The sequence below is a fragment of the Pipistrellus kuhlii genome, unplaced genomic scaffold (genome assembly GCF_014108245.1).
Source record: "Pipistrellus kuhlii isolate mPipKuh1 unplaced genomic scaffold, mPipKuh1.p scaffold_m20_p_10, whole genome shotgun sequence".
NCBI lineage: Eukaryota > Metazoa > Chordata > Mammalia > Chiroptera > Vespertilionidae > Pipistrellus > Pipistrellus kuhlii.
The window spans coordinates 57273802-57286477 of NW_023425405.1; the positions used below are offsets into that span (position 1 = coordinate 57273802).

At 42.2% G+C, this 12676-nt stretch overlaps 1 protein-coding gene and 1 long non-coding RNA gene across 8 annotated transcripts in view; one reads left to right on the forward strand and one right to left on the reverse strand.

Annotated features, from left to right (window-relative positions):
• The window catches only part of NT5C3A (5'-nucleotidase, cytosolic IIIA), a 45653-nt gene extending 35363 nt beyond the window's left edge, over nucleotides 1–10290 (forward strand). For all 7 annotated transcript variants that reach the window (XM_036429897.2, XM_036429896.2, XM_036429899.2 and 4 more), the window contains 7 exons: nucleotides 206–275; nucleotides 2153–2199; nucleotides 2955–3040; nucleotides 4711–4800; nucleotides 6822–6984; nucleotides 8213–8413; nucleotides 9678–10290. In XM_036429897.2, coding sequence (XP_036285790.1) covers nucleotides 206–275; nucleotides 2153–2199; nucleotides 2955–3040; nucleotides 4711–4800; nucleotides 6822–6984; nucleotides 8213–8413; nucleotides 9678–9785 — 765 coding nt within the window. In that variant the 3' untranslated portion in view covers nucleotides 9786–10290. The remainder of the gene's footprint in view (nucleotides 1–205; nucleotides 276–2152; nucleotides 2200–2954; nucleotides 3041–4710; nucleotides 4801–6821; nucleotides 6985–8212; nucleotides 8414–9677) is intronic.
• On the reverse strand, nucleotides 8213–8763 carry LOC123651979. Its single transcript, XR_006741012.1, has 2 exons — nucleotides 8679–8763; nucleotides 8213–8449 (listed from the first exon to the last, which is right to left on the reverse strand). It is a non-coding gene; the product is annotated as an uncharacterized LOC123651979 (long non-coding RNA).
• Nucleotides 10291–12676: the final 2386 nt, after the last annotated feature.

The following is a 12676-nucleotide window of genomic DNA, read 5'->3' on the forward strand; positions in this document are numbered from 1 at the left end:
ATTGCAGATTCCTATACTGATTCATCCGATTTCATGTGGTAACGCTTGGGCATGTAAGGTATTGCCTTTGGTTAAGGTAATTCTCAGGGCTGTGTGTCTGAGCTGCATCAGGAAACTCAGTGCAGGGGGAATAGCTTGTAATGGGGGCGGGATGCGCTGGCCTTGCAGCTGTGTCTTCATAATGGTTTTCCCCCTTTTCTTACAGATAATAACAGACTTTGATATGACACTGAGTAGGTTTTCTTACAAAGGAAAAAGATGTCCAACATGTCATAGTAAGTGTGGCCCTATTAACAAATTCAGAAATACAATCATTATTTTAAGATCCTTTTCTACCGATCATATTATCTATGAGATTGGGGTTTTTTATCTTCCTTTTGGGCATTAAAAGCGAGAGGACCTGCTTTTTCTCTCCCCCCCACCCCCCACCCCGAGATCAGATGAGATTGGACAAGTTCAAGGTGATATGGCCGTAGACCAGCTTTTTCTTATTTAGGATTTATCCCACCCCCCGTGTTATATAAATGGCTATTTTCTGTATGGTTTAGGTTGCAAGAGGAATAAAGAAGTCTGAAATTTTTCTCTGCAAATGTGGTCTGTTCATTACTCAAGAAAAATTTAAATGAATTTTCAATTTTGGGTTAGAAACAGCATTTATTAATTAGTAACATGTTACTAAATGTTTGTGTTATTTATATGTAAATTAGTTAAAGAATACATTATGAAATAAATACTAAGTTAAAATGTGTTGCTAAGATAAGATGCCTATTTTGTATTCTAAATGAGACAATTCAGTTTTTAAAATAATAATTCTCTACTGGCCAGCGTGGCTCAGTGGTTGAGGTCAACCTATGAACCAGGAGGTCACCATTTGATTCCTGGTCAGGGCATATGCCCAGGTTGTAAGCTTGATTTCAGTAGGGAGTGTGCAGGAGACAGCCAATCAATAATTCACTCTCATTATTGATGTTTCTCTCTCTCTTTCCCTCTTCCTTCCTCTCTAAAATCAATAAAAATATATTTTTAAAAATAAATAGATAAATTAAATAAAAATACTTGCCCGGATGGTATGGTTCAGTGTTTGAGCATCAACCTATGAACCAGGAAGTCACAGTTTGATTCCCAGTCAGGCCACATGTCCAGGTTGTGGTCTTGATCTCCAGTTGGCAGCATGCAGGAGGCAGCCAATGAATGATTTTCTCTCATCATTGATGTTTCTCTCTCTCTCTCCTGCTCCCTTTCTCTCTGAAATCAATAAAAACATTAAAAAACAAAACAGAAAAACAAAACAAAAAAAACTGCACTGTGAAGTGAAAAAGCAAGCCAAATTCAAAAGTATACATCTGGTTTAATTGCTATATAATTGATAACGTATAGAACTTTAAGACTGAAAGGAAATATAATAAAATGTTAATTTATTATTAAGTGGTAAAATTGTAATTTTTGTTCTCGTTACAATCTGTATTTTTCAGATTTTCACATTAATTTTTTATTAAGTTACAATTGTATTTCCCAGATTTTCGCATTACAGTATTAATATTTTATGATGAAAGAAAGAATAGCCGAAACCGGTTTGGCTCAGTGGATAGATAGAGTGTCGGTCTGCGGACTGAAAGGTCCCTCCCAGGTTCGATTCCGGTCAAGAGCATGTACATTGGTTGCACATCCCCAGTAGGGTTGTGCAGGAGGCAGCTGGTCGATGATTCTCTGTCATCGATGTTTCTAGCTATCTATCCCTCTCCCTTCCTCTCTGTGAAAAATCAATAAAATATATTTTTAAAGAAAGAAAGAAAGAAGGAAGGAAGGAAGGAAGGAAGGAAGGAAGGAAGGAAGGAAGGAAGGAAGGAAGGAAGGAAGGAAGGAAGGAAGAAAGAAAGGTGTTCTCTTTAATGGTGTTAAAGGGACCAGTCACTATACAATTCACAGTGTTAGAAGACTTTGAATTATCTAGCTCAGTGGTGTAAATAGGCAATCACAAAAGCATGGGTTTTAAAATCATTAGCTTCTCTAGCAATGCCATGTGGAAAGCATTACTCTGACAGTTGTACGGAGTGTGCTAATTGACTTGTCATGTAAACTTACAAGAAAAGTAGTCAGTTATTGATTCACCTATGAGGGCACTTCTTTTCAGCCTCGTTTGCTTTTTCTTTAGATGTCATTGACAACTGTAAGCTGGTTTCCGATGAATGCCGGAAAAAGGTAAAAGCACCAACAATAACCCAGTTATGAAAGCCTTCATTACCATTTCTGCCTGAGAATTTCTTCAGGCTCATTCACACAAACGAGAATGAAGCCAGACCTGGCTCTTAGTAAACACTCAACAAATGTGAGGTTTATTCTTCAGATTATAGCACTCAGCTTATTTTAAAGAAAAATTTACCAGGAACATTTTGATAACAACAAAACTTACCCGAAAAAAAAACTTTTAAATGGTTACCCAAATATCCTGGTATCTTTACATTAACTGGAAAGTTAAACAAAACTACTTCGGTTTTAATGTAGGTTTTGCTCCTTTAAATTGGTCAGGAAATTGCCTCAGTTCTCTGCTTTTTTGAGTAGGTGTCTGTCTGCATCTCTTTTTAACAAAATAAGATTCCAAAGATGAATCAAATGTAATACTTTCGTATGAGAATGAAAGTGTTTTTGTGGTGATAGTTTAATTATTAGTTGGTTTCATTGAATTGCTGAACTGAAAATATTTTTAAAAAATAAAATAAAATAAAAAGGAAGGAAGAAAGAAAGAAAATCGGCCTTTCACAGGTCTGTTCAGTTACATGTAAACCAAAACCAACCAAGGTCTTTTCAGTTGCTATATGTAATAGGTACTCATGCTCCAGTCTTTACCATTTTAAGCAGTTCATGGAAAACACTTGTCTACGTCGTTTTGCTTCCTATAAAATTAAGCACTTAACAGCTCTGCAGCCTTCCTGATTTAGGTATTTGTTTCTTTCTAGTTACTGGAACTAAAGGAAAAATTTTATGCTATTGAAACTGACCCTCTTCTTACGGTAGAAGAGAAGTTCCCTTATATGGTAGAATGGTAAGTGTGTATTCCCAATGGGAGGGTTCAAATGTAATAACATGACCTAACAGTTACAACTACTGGTGTCTCTCCCCTCCTACCCTCCCCCAACATGTGCACATAGATTAATACGTTGTCCAATGAGTTAGAGTAAGTGATTAAATGTAACAAAACCAACCAATTCTCTAATCACTCTCATAGTCTAGAATCAGTTTTGTTTGGCTTTGTTTGCTTTTGAAGATGAAGATCAGTAGGAATGGATTTAAAATTCTGCACCTTAACCTGAAACTCAAAACAAGAATTTGTTTTCTCTGAAGTCTGTGGGCGAGATGTGGCTCAGTGTGTGAGGAAAATGACTTAGGATTTAGGTGGACTCTGTGTGAGCTGGAGCCAGTGGGGGGCAGTGCTGAGAACTAACCGGCCTCTGCTGCTGGTGGCATTCATGGAAGCGCCCTTTGCTCTGAGCAGGGCACGCTGCCAGCACGGTGCTGCCTCCTGGGAGGACACCGGAGAAATGCTGACACTCAGAGGGTCACTAAGATACTCCCAGACACTGGAGGAGCCACTCCATTTGAGGAACATCTCAAAGAATGGAACATTGAGTGGTTTCAGAATCTTAGGAGCCCAGAAATGGTGTTGTTTATATCCATTATCCCATCACCTAACCGCGGGCCTTGCACACTTAATCAGTGTATATGGTAGGAAGTGTTGGAAAGGGGTTCGACTCACTCAACATGCGGAACTGGAACCAGACGTGGAAGGCCTAGACCATGGATTTCAGCACGATGACAGGACGGTCTAGGAATTACTAGTAGAATGTTCTAGCAATGGTATAGCTTCCTGGGAGAATGAGCTCACTGGCAGGATGGGAGCCACCCAGAGAGTAGTTTCACTGAAGACTGATACAGGGGGGATTTGTGGGTGTCAGGTGGAGAGGGTCTAAAGGCCGGCTATACTCAGATAGTGTGATTACAGGTGCTTTTATGTGATTGCAAAGCACCTATATGTGGATAAAACTTCCCAGAGCAAGGATCTTCTCTTTGCTCACTAGGCAGCATCTTCAGTGCTTAGGCATTCCATGAAAATTCAGACTCCAGGCCGATGAAACATGGCTTTGCTCCAATTCTTCCTGGAATTGAAGAAATTATTAGCTTCCTAAGGTTGGAGCTCTTTTTTTTTTTTTTTTTAATATATTTTATTGATTTTTTTTTTTTACAGAGAGGGATAGAGAGTTAGAAACATCAATGAGAGAGAAACATCGATCAGCTGACTCTTGCACACCCCCTACTGGGGATGTGCCCCCAACTAAGGTACATGCCCTTGACCGGAATCGAACCTGGGACCTTTCAGTCCACAGGTGACGCTCTATCTACTGAGCCAAACTGGTTTTGGCAAGGTTGGAGCTCTTATCCATAGATCGAGGAAAGGTTTATAACTAGAATCCTTTCACTGTCTTGATAACACACTTAAAGTAAGCCAGCGTTTGGGGAGAACTGGGAAATGCAGTGAGAACATGTGTATCATTTTTGAGACATGCGAGGTATACGTTCATTAAGATCTAAAATTTAAATCCAAAATAGCATGAATGAAATACTGCATGTTCACATGCCGAAGAATGCTCTGTCACAAAGAGAATAGTATTAATTCGCTTTCATTGATTTTCTTTTTTCTTTGGGCATAAACTCCAGGTACACCAAGTCACATCGCCTGCTTGTTGAACAGGGTATACCAAGAGCTAAACTTAAAGAAATTGTGGCAGAATCGGACGTCATGCTCAAGTAAGTTTCTTGGTGGTTAATTGTCTACAGTTCGGACCTGTTACATGCCATATTCAAAGTGTGTATTTGTATTAAAATAATCTAAAAGAATATCCCATATAAAAACATATCCAGAACATGCCGCCTATCACATACTAAAAGTGTCGCGATAAGGAGTTGAGAATGACACGTCAGGTCATGGTGCAGGGAATGAAAGCCTGTGAGCTTGAAGCACTAATTTACATTTTCTTTCTCCAAATTTTAAATCTCAAGACTTACGTACGCCGAAACCAGTTTGGCTCAATGGATAGAGCATCGGCTTGGGGACTGAAAGGTCCCAGGTTCGATTCCGAACAAGGGCATGTATCTTGGTTGTGGGCATATCCCCGGTAGGGGGTATGCAAGAGGTAGCTGATTGATGACTCTCTCATCGATGTTTCTATCTCTCTCCCTTCTTCTCTGTACAAAATCAATAAAAAAATATATTAAAAAAAAAAAGAACAGAAACCATGCAGGCCAGAAGGGAATGGCAAGAAATATTCAAGGTGATGAATAGTAAGAACCTACAGCCAAAGATAATCTATCCAGCAAAGCTATCACTCAGAATCGAAGGTCAGATAAAGAGCTTCACTAATAAAAAAAAGCTAAAGGAGTTCATCACCACCAAACCAGAATTATATGAATTGCTGAAGGGGGTTCTTTCAGAAGAGAAAGTAAACAAAGATAAAAATTATGAACAAGAAATACGTAACTATCAACAAGTGAGTCTAAAAACCAAGGAAATTAAAAAAAAAATCTGATGAACAATAGTAACTGTTGAATATAATAGAATCAGAGGTATGGAAGGGGAGTGAACTGACGATTCTTGGGGAAAAGGGAAGAGGGGGGCGTGGGAAGAGACTGAACATAAACTGTGCACCTATGGATGAGGACAATGGGGAGTGGGGAAAGGGCAGAGGGTGGGTTGGGAACCTGGTGGAGGAGAGCATGGTGTGGGGGGGGGGGGGGGGGGGAAGGAACATTTGTAATAATATGAACAATAAAAACTTATTTTAAAAAAAAAGACTTACAAAGTTATGAAAACAAGACCATTTTGAAGTTGTTGCTTTTTTTTAAGCAAAAATACTTTTCAAAGATATGAAATATAAAAAAGAAAGTTTACATAGTCATATTGAAAAGTGTTTTTGCTAAGTACCGTTTTTATGATGTACCCTCTTTTAAAATTGACATAAGTCTACTTTCTGAATTCTCCAAGTCCCTTGAAAACAATCTCTAAGAAAGGTGCATATGTTTTAGCAAATAATACAAATATTTCTAATAGGTGAATTATTGGATATTAACATGTTAAAGCTTATTTTCAGTTGTTTACTACCTCTTAATTCTTCAACTCACTAGGCAAATATGATGCTTTTTCTTTTTCCCTTTCCTTTTTTTAAATTTTTTTAATGATGCTACATTAAAGGTGATTTATTTCTGAAGAAAGCATTCAATTGACAGAGTGTGAGGACTGCTGGTATTTTATTCCTTTGCTGGGCAGCTTATCTTAGAGCCAGGAGTGTGGAAAGGGAAGAGGAGATTTTAAGACGAAAACATTACCTGTAGCTGCCACAGCTGAGGCAGGAGAGAGGCCAGGGGTACCGGGAATCCGGCCCGGGCCCTGCCACTCCGAGTTCCCAGCAGAGAGCAGGAGATGAGCAGAATGACAGCAGCAGGTCTTGCAGCCTCAGCCCAAATGGGGCTTTCAAGCTAAGCTTTCATGATGTGCTGTCCACTAGTATCAATTCCCAGCTGTAGGCTTCTCCATAGCCGGTGCAAGTCTAACATCATCTCATTTTTACTACGAGAATTTACCAGAAGGCGGGTTAAAAGTTAACTGTTGTCTGGAAAACCTGTGCTGGTCTCAGACATCAGGAACAGTCCCCCTTGGCTTTGTTTTGAAGTGAGAACTCAGTGCATCATAGAAACACATGGCTTTTTAAACATCTCGGTGAAAAAGAGCTATGCCTTCGCTCCTAACGGTCATACTATACCTCGCCCTGCAGGGAAGGCTATGAGAATTTCTTCGATAAGCTCCAACAACACAGCATCCCCGTGTTCATCTTCTCGGCCGGCATCGGAGACGTCCTGGAGGAGGTGATCCGTCAGGCTGGGGTTTACTATTCCAACGTCACAGTGGTGTCCAACTTCATGGATTTTGATGACAATGTAAGAATATCAGGTCATTCATTCCCTGTCATTACTTTGAAAATGTGAAAATATTCTAATCATGTAGAAGCATTTGTTATTTATTATTTCATGTGTGCTCATTAAATTAGGCCAAGTTCATAGGCCCAGGACGGGCCTCATCATCTCTCGCAGTGTTGTATCCATACCCATGTTTCAAACATAATAACTCTGCTTAAACTTCTGTTTCCTGAGCTGTAGACTAACCTTACATTAGATATGTTACTAATTTTTAAAATATATATATATTTTTTATTGATTTCTTTACAGAGAGGAAGGGAGAGGGATAGAGAGTTAGAAACACTGATGAAAGAGAAACATCAATCAGCTGCCTCCTGCACACTCCCTACTGGGGATGTACCTGCAACCAAGATATATGCCCTTGACCAGAATCGAACCTGGGACCCTTCAGTCTGCAGGCCGATGCTCTATCCACTGAGCCAAATCGGTTAGGGCAGTGGTCCGCAAACTACGGCTCGAGAGCCACATGCAGCTCTTTGGTCCCTTGAGTGTGGCTCTTCCACAAAATACCACTGCCCAGGCAAGTCTATTTTGAAGAAGTGGCATTAGAAGTAGTTTAAGTTTTAAAACTGTGGCTCTCAAAAGAAATTTCAGCCGAAACCGGTTTGGCTCCGTGGATACAGCGTCAGCCTGAGGACTGAAAGATCTCAGGTTCAATTCCGGTCAAGGGCATGTACCTTGATTGTGGGTACATCCCCAGTAGGGGGTGTGCAAGAGGCAGCTAATCAATGATTCTCTCTCATCAATGTTTCTAACTCTATCCCTCTCTCTTCTGCTCTGTGAAAAATCAATAAATATATATATATATTTTTTAAATTTTCAATCGTTGTACTGTTGATATTTGGCTCTGTTGACTGAGTTTGCCGACCACTGAGTTAGGGCAATTTTACTAATTTTAATTCAACAACTCTAAAGAATTAACATTCATGGATGGGAAAAAAGAAGTGGCTTAAAACTAATGTAACTGGAACTAGTTCTTCTAGTCAAGACAATATAACATACATAAAATGGCACCCTTTGGTTAGGAACCAAATGCAAAGTAAAAATTAGGCTTTCAACTCATGTTTAACATTTAAAGCATCTCTAGAGAGTCACTTCTCAGTGTCCTTCTTATCTATCTGAATGTGAAACTACGACAAGTAAAATTTGTAAAGCCTGTTATTTCAAAGGATTTATGCCTTTTGAACAGGGAGTGCTCAAAGGATTTAAAGGAGATCTGATTCATGTATTTAACAAACACGATGGTGCCTTGAAGAACACAGAGTATTTCAGTCAACTGAAAGACAACAGCAACATCATTCTGCTGGGAGACTCCCAAGGAGACTTAAGAATGGCAGATGGAGTAGCTAATGTGGAATACATTCTGAAAATTGGATATCTAAATGATAAGGTAAGGATATAAATCTAATTTCCTTTTAAGAAAACACTAGGATTGTTGGGGCCAGTTTGGCTCAGTGGATGGTGCTTTGGCCTGCGGACTGAAAGGTCCCAAGTTCAATTCCGGTCAAGGGCATGTGCCTTGGTTGCGGGCACATCCCCAAGGAGGGTGTGCAAGAGGCAGCTGATCGATGATTCTCTCTCATTGATGTTTCTCTCTATCCCTCTATTTTCCTCTCTTTAAAAAAAATCAATAAAGTATATTTAAAAAAGAAAACACTAGGGTTGTCCTGGCTAGTGTGGCTCAGCTGGTTGGGTGTCATCCCTTGCACTGGAAGGCTGCTGGTTCGATTCCCAGTCAAGGGCACATGCCCAGGTTGTGGACTCAATCCTCAATAGGGAGAGTGCAGGAGGCAGCTGACCAATGTTTTGGTCTCACATCGATGTTTCTCGCTCCCTCCCTTTCTAAATATAAATCAATAAAAATGTTTTAAGAAGGAAAAACTAGGGTGAAACTTGGTAGGTAATTGCTATCCCAGGTTCCTGAGAAAGCCGTTCTTTTGGAGCCGACCTGGTTGTTCTTTACCCCTTTCCTTTGGTGCTGAGTAAAGGAGTTGGTGTCCACTGTAGTGCTGGGAAAGAAGGGTGTACATTATAAAAGGCCTCTCTGGCCTCTCTTCCTTTGATGTCAATAGCACTCCCCGTCCAGGAGCATCAAAACTTTAGCCATGGCCAAATGTTTCTTGGGCACCTTATCCCCATTTGAGAACCACTGGAATAGAGAGGATTCATTCGGGGAGTGGAACAAGTTCTGTCAATGAGCCTTAAGAATTGTTTTTAATTGATTCTAAAGAGAGAGGAAGGGAGAGAGAGAAACATCTACAGCATTCTGCTGCCTCCTGCACGTGCCTTCGCCCCCCCCCCCCCCAGCCCTGAATTGAACCTGTGACCTCTTGGTGCACGGACTGACACTCAACCACTGAGCCACAACAAACAGGCAAACCTTTAGAAATTGAATATTTCCTAAAAATAAATAAATAAAGTGAAAAATTAAGAAGTTAAGTAAAAAAAAACATTTTAAAAAGAACTTGAATATTTGAAAAGTACTGCTTCATTTCCAATGTTTTATGAAAGTTAATTTAGTTTTTTATTAAATTCACTTTCATGAAACATTTTTTTTTTCTTCTTAACAGATTTAACATAACAATGTGGTTCATACTGAAATTCTTGGCTTCTCCCTGAACATTAATCTTTATGGTTTTCTTGTTGTTGATCAGGTGGATGAGCTTTTAGACAAGTACATGGACTCTTATGATATTGTTCTAGTCAAAGAGGAATCCTTGGAGGTAGCCAACTCAATCTTACAGAAGATCCTGTATAAATGAGCCTTCTTCAAGGAGACGCCTGTCCTGTGGTGCAGCGGATGCAAGAACCACTCATGTGTTCGGCGTGTGAAAGACTTTTATTTATAACATATCCTTGCTCAGACATGCTGAATCCAAAGGCCAGAAGCTCCTTGTTTTCTGTCTCTCTCAACACACTCCTCACCATATTTTTTTTTTAATTAAAAAAAAATCTTAAAGTCAAAATTTGAAAACACTGCCTACATTTCCAGAGTGAATTTTGTAGTTTACTGTTAAGACGTTTTTGAGGAGTCTTTTTACATGTGTGTGATTTTAAGTATTGACATTTTTGTAATTTGAATGAATTATGCTGATGGTATCACCATCTCCTAAAATTGTGTTCCTTGTTTTTTTGGGGAAATTGAAACTTCCAAGAACATATCAGCACACGGTGTTGGAAAAACTTGGTATCCATATGTCACTAATCATTATAAAATGTTCTATATTGATGCACTGATAATAAACATGAAATGAAAAGTCTTTTTAATTCTGTTGGCAAGACTATCATTCATTCATTCAACAAGTACTTATTAAGCACCTGCCGGGTTTATCTTGTATGTGTTTGATAGCCTTGCAGTCAGGCCACTTCCTTGCCAAAATGAATTTTTTTTTTTTCTTTCTTCTGTCTTAAATGATCATTTTGAAAAGCTGGATAGCCCTGGCCAGTGTGGTTCAGCTGGTTGCCACACTCAGGTCGCTGGTTCAATTCCTGGGCAGGGCACATGTCCCGATGATGGGCTTGATCCCCAGTCAGGGGAGTGCAGGAGACAGCCGATGGATGGTTCTCTCTCATCAATGTTTCTCTCCCTTCCCCTTTCGCTCTCTCTAAAATCAATAAAAACACATTTTTTTAAAAAGAGAAAAGAAAAGCTATCTAAATTGCTATAAGTAATCAGAGATCAAATGCACTAGGTCTTAACAAAATAGTGCAGACTGCTTATGCTTGCCAAGTAGCCTCATGGTTGGTTGGTTCGTTTGGAGAAAAGGGGGAGAGAGAAACATCGATTTGTTGTTCCACTTCTTGATGCATTCACTGGTTGATTCTTGTGCCCTGGCCGGGGACAGCACCAACCAGCTGGGCTCCCCAACCAGGGTGCCTCGTGACGTTTCGAGCACACAGGTCACGTGCATGCTTAGATGTCAGATTCTCTAAGGCACTCTGACCCCCTCTAGCATCGATGACCTAGCTCATCTTTCAGGCACAAAGTTCAACGCCTGTGTCACAAGCCAGGTGGTCCGAAGGCGGAGACTGGCCATCTGTCCTCTCAGGAAGAGGTCCAGGCTGCCTCAAGAGGCCACACAGAAGCCGACTGTAAAATGTGATGAAGGAAAATGCTGCATGTGGCGCCTCCACCCTGTTTGGGCCTTACTTAGTACTCACGGCCTCGGCGGGCAGAGCCGTCCCCCACAATCTAACGTGAGCAAGTGTTGCTACAGCTTCACAGAGTGAGGCCAGCCAGGCACACGGAGCCCCTGAGGTTGCTTCTGCAAAAAGGAAGCCACGTTTGATTTTTAAAAACATGCATGTATTTCCCCCTATACATGTGCCCATTATTCTCCATTTGCTCCTTTCTCTGCATCCAGAGGCTGATTGCTAAGACCCCTACCACACCCCCACCCTCAGATCCCTTTCCTCTGTTTCGGACTGGGTTCAGCGACAGAGCCAGCGGCAGGGTAGACATGCCCTCTCCTGCCTCAGCACCAGCCCCAGCTCCAGCGTGGCTCAGGCCCAGGGAGGAGCAGCCGCCTGCTGTTGCTGGCCACCAGCCGTCCTGGGTACCTGACATTCTTGGTGGGTCCCAGAGTCCTGTCCACACCTCTACAAACAGCCCTGTCATTATCCTCCCTGCACGAGTCCCTAGGAGGGCGATTCCTGGCAGGACCCCGAGCCCACACCCTCCAAACTCTCCCAAGTCGCACAGCGCGGCCCCGTGAGTTCTTATCCAGGGGGTTCTGACTACATGGTGCATTCCCACGGGATCCTCTCTGCCTTTCAAGAAAAGACCACAAAGCTTGGTGAGAATTCAACGTTTTATATACGAAAAGATGGGTTTTCCAACATTCAATTGGATGAGTGCACGGCATTCTCATGGCCTGCCTCAGAGCCACATCAGTACAAAACAGTTTAAATTAGTAACCGCCGTTTCAGAAGGAAAAGCGTGGGTCACGGGGCAGGGGGTGCCATCACCGGTGGGGAACAGGATGTAAGGCAGCAAGGTGTTCACTGGGCCGCCAGGGGCAGCGGCCTGGTTACGCAGAGTGAGGCCCCGGGAGGCCGAGGAGCAGCCTGTCCCCTGTTTGTGCTCATCGGCTGGGAAGACACAGCCACCTGGGCCCCAGGGAGATGCCCTGCAGCTCGGCCTGGCCGCGGGCCCCGCACGCATCTCTGATCAAAGGACTTGAGGCCGAGGGGCCACGGGGCAGAGTGACGGGCTGACAGGGAAGCAGGTGGCCTCGAGTGGCAGACAGTCAGGTTCTCTCCCCGTGGGCCTCCGTGCCTTTTGTTTGGTCCCCGTTTTCCACCTCCAAGCTACCCAGCCGATCGGAGGACCACGGGGCATGGGGCGACTACCTAGAAAAGCGTGTGTGCGTGCGTGCGTGTGTGTGTGTGTGTGTGTGTGTGTGGAGGAGGAGGTGGAGGCTGGAGCTGTGTGTGTGTGTGTGTGTATGTGTAGACGGAGGTGGAGGCTGTGTGTGTGTGTGTGTGTGTGTGTAGGAGGAGGTGGAAGCTGGATGTGGGGGTGTGTGTGTGTGTGTGTGTGTAGGAGGAGGTGGAAGCTGGAGGTGGGTGTGTGTGTGTGTGTGTGTGTGGAGACAGAGGTGGAGGCTGTGTGTGTGTGTGTGTGTGTGTGTGTGTGTAGGAGGAGGTGGAA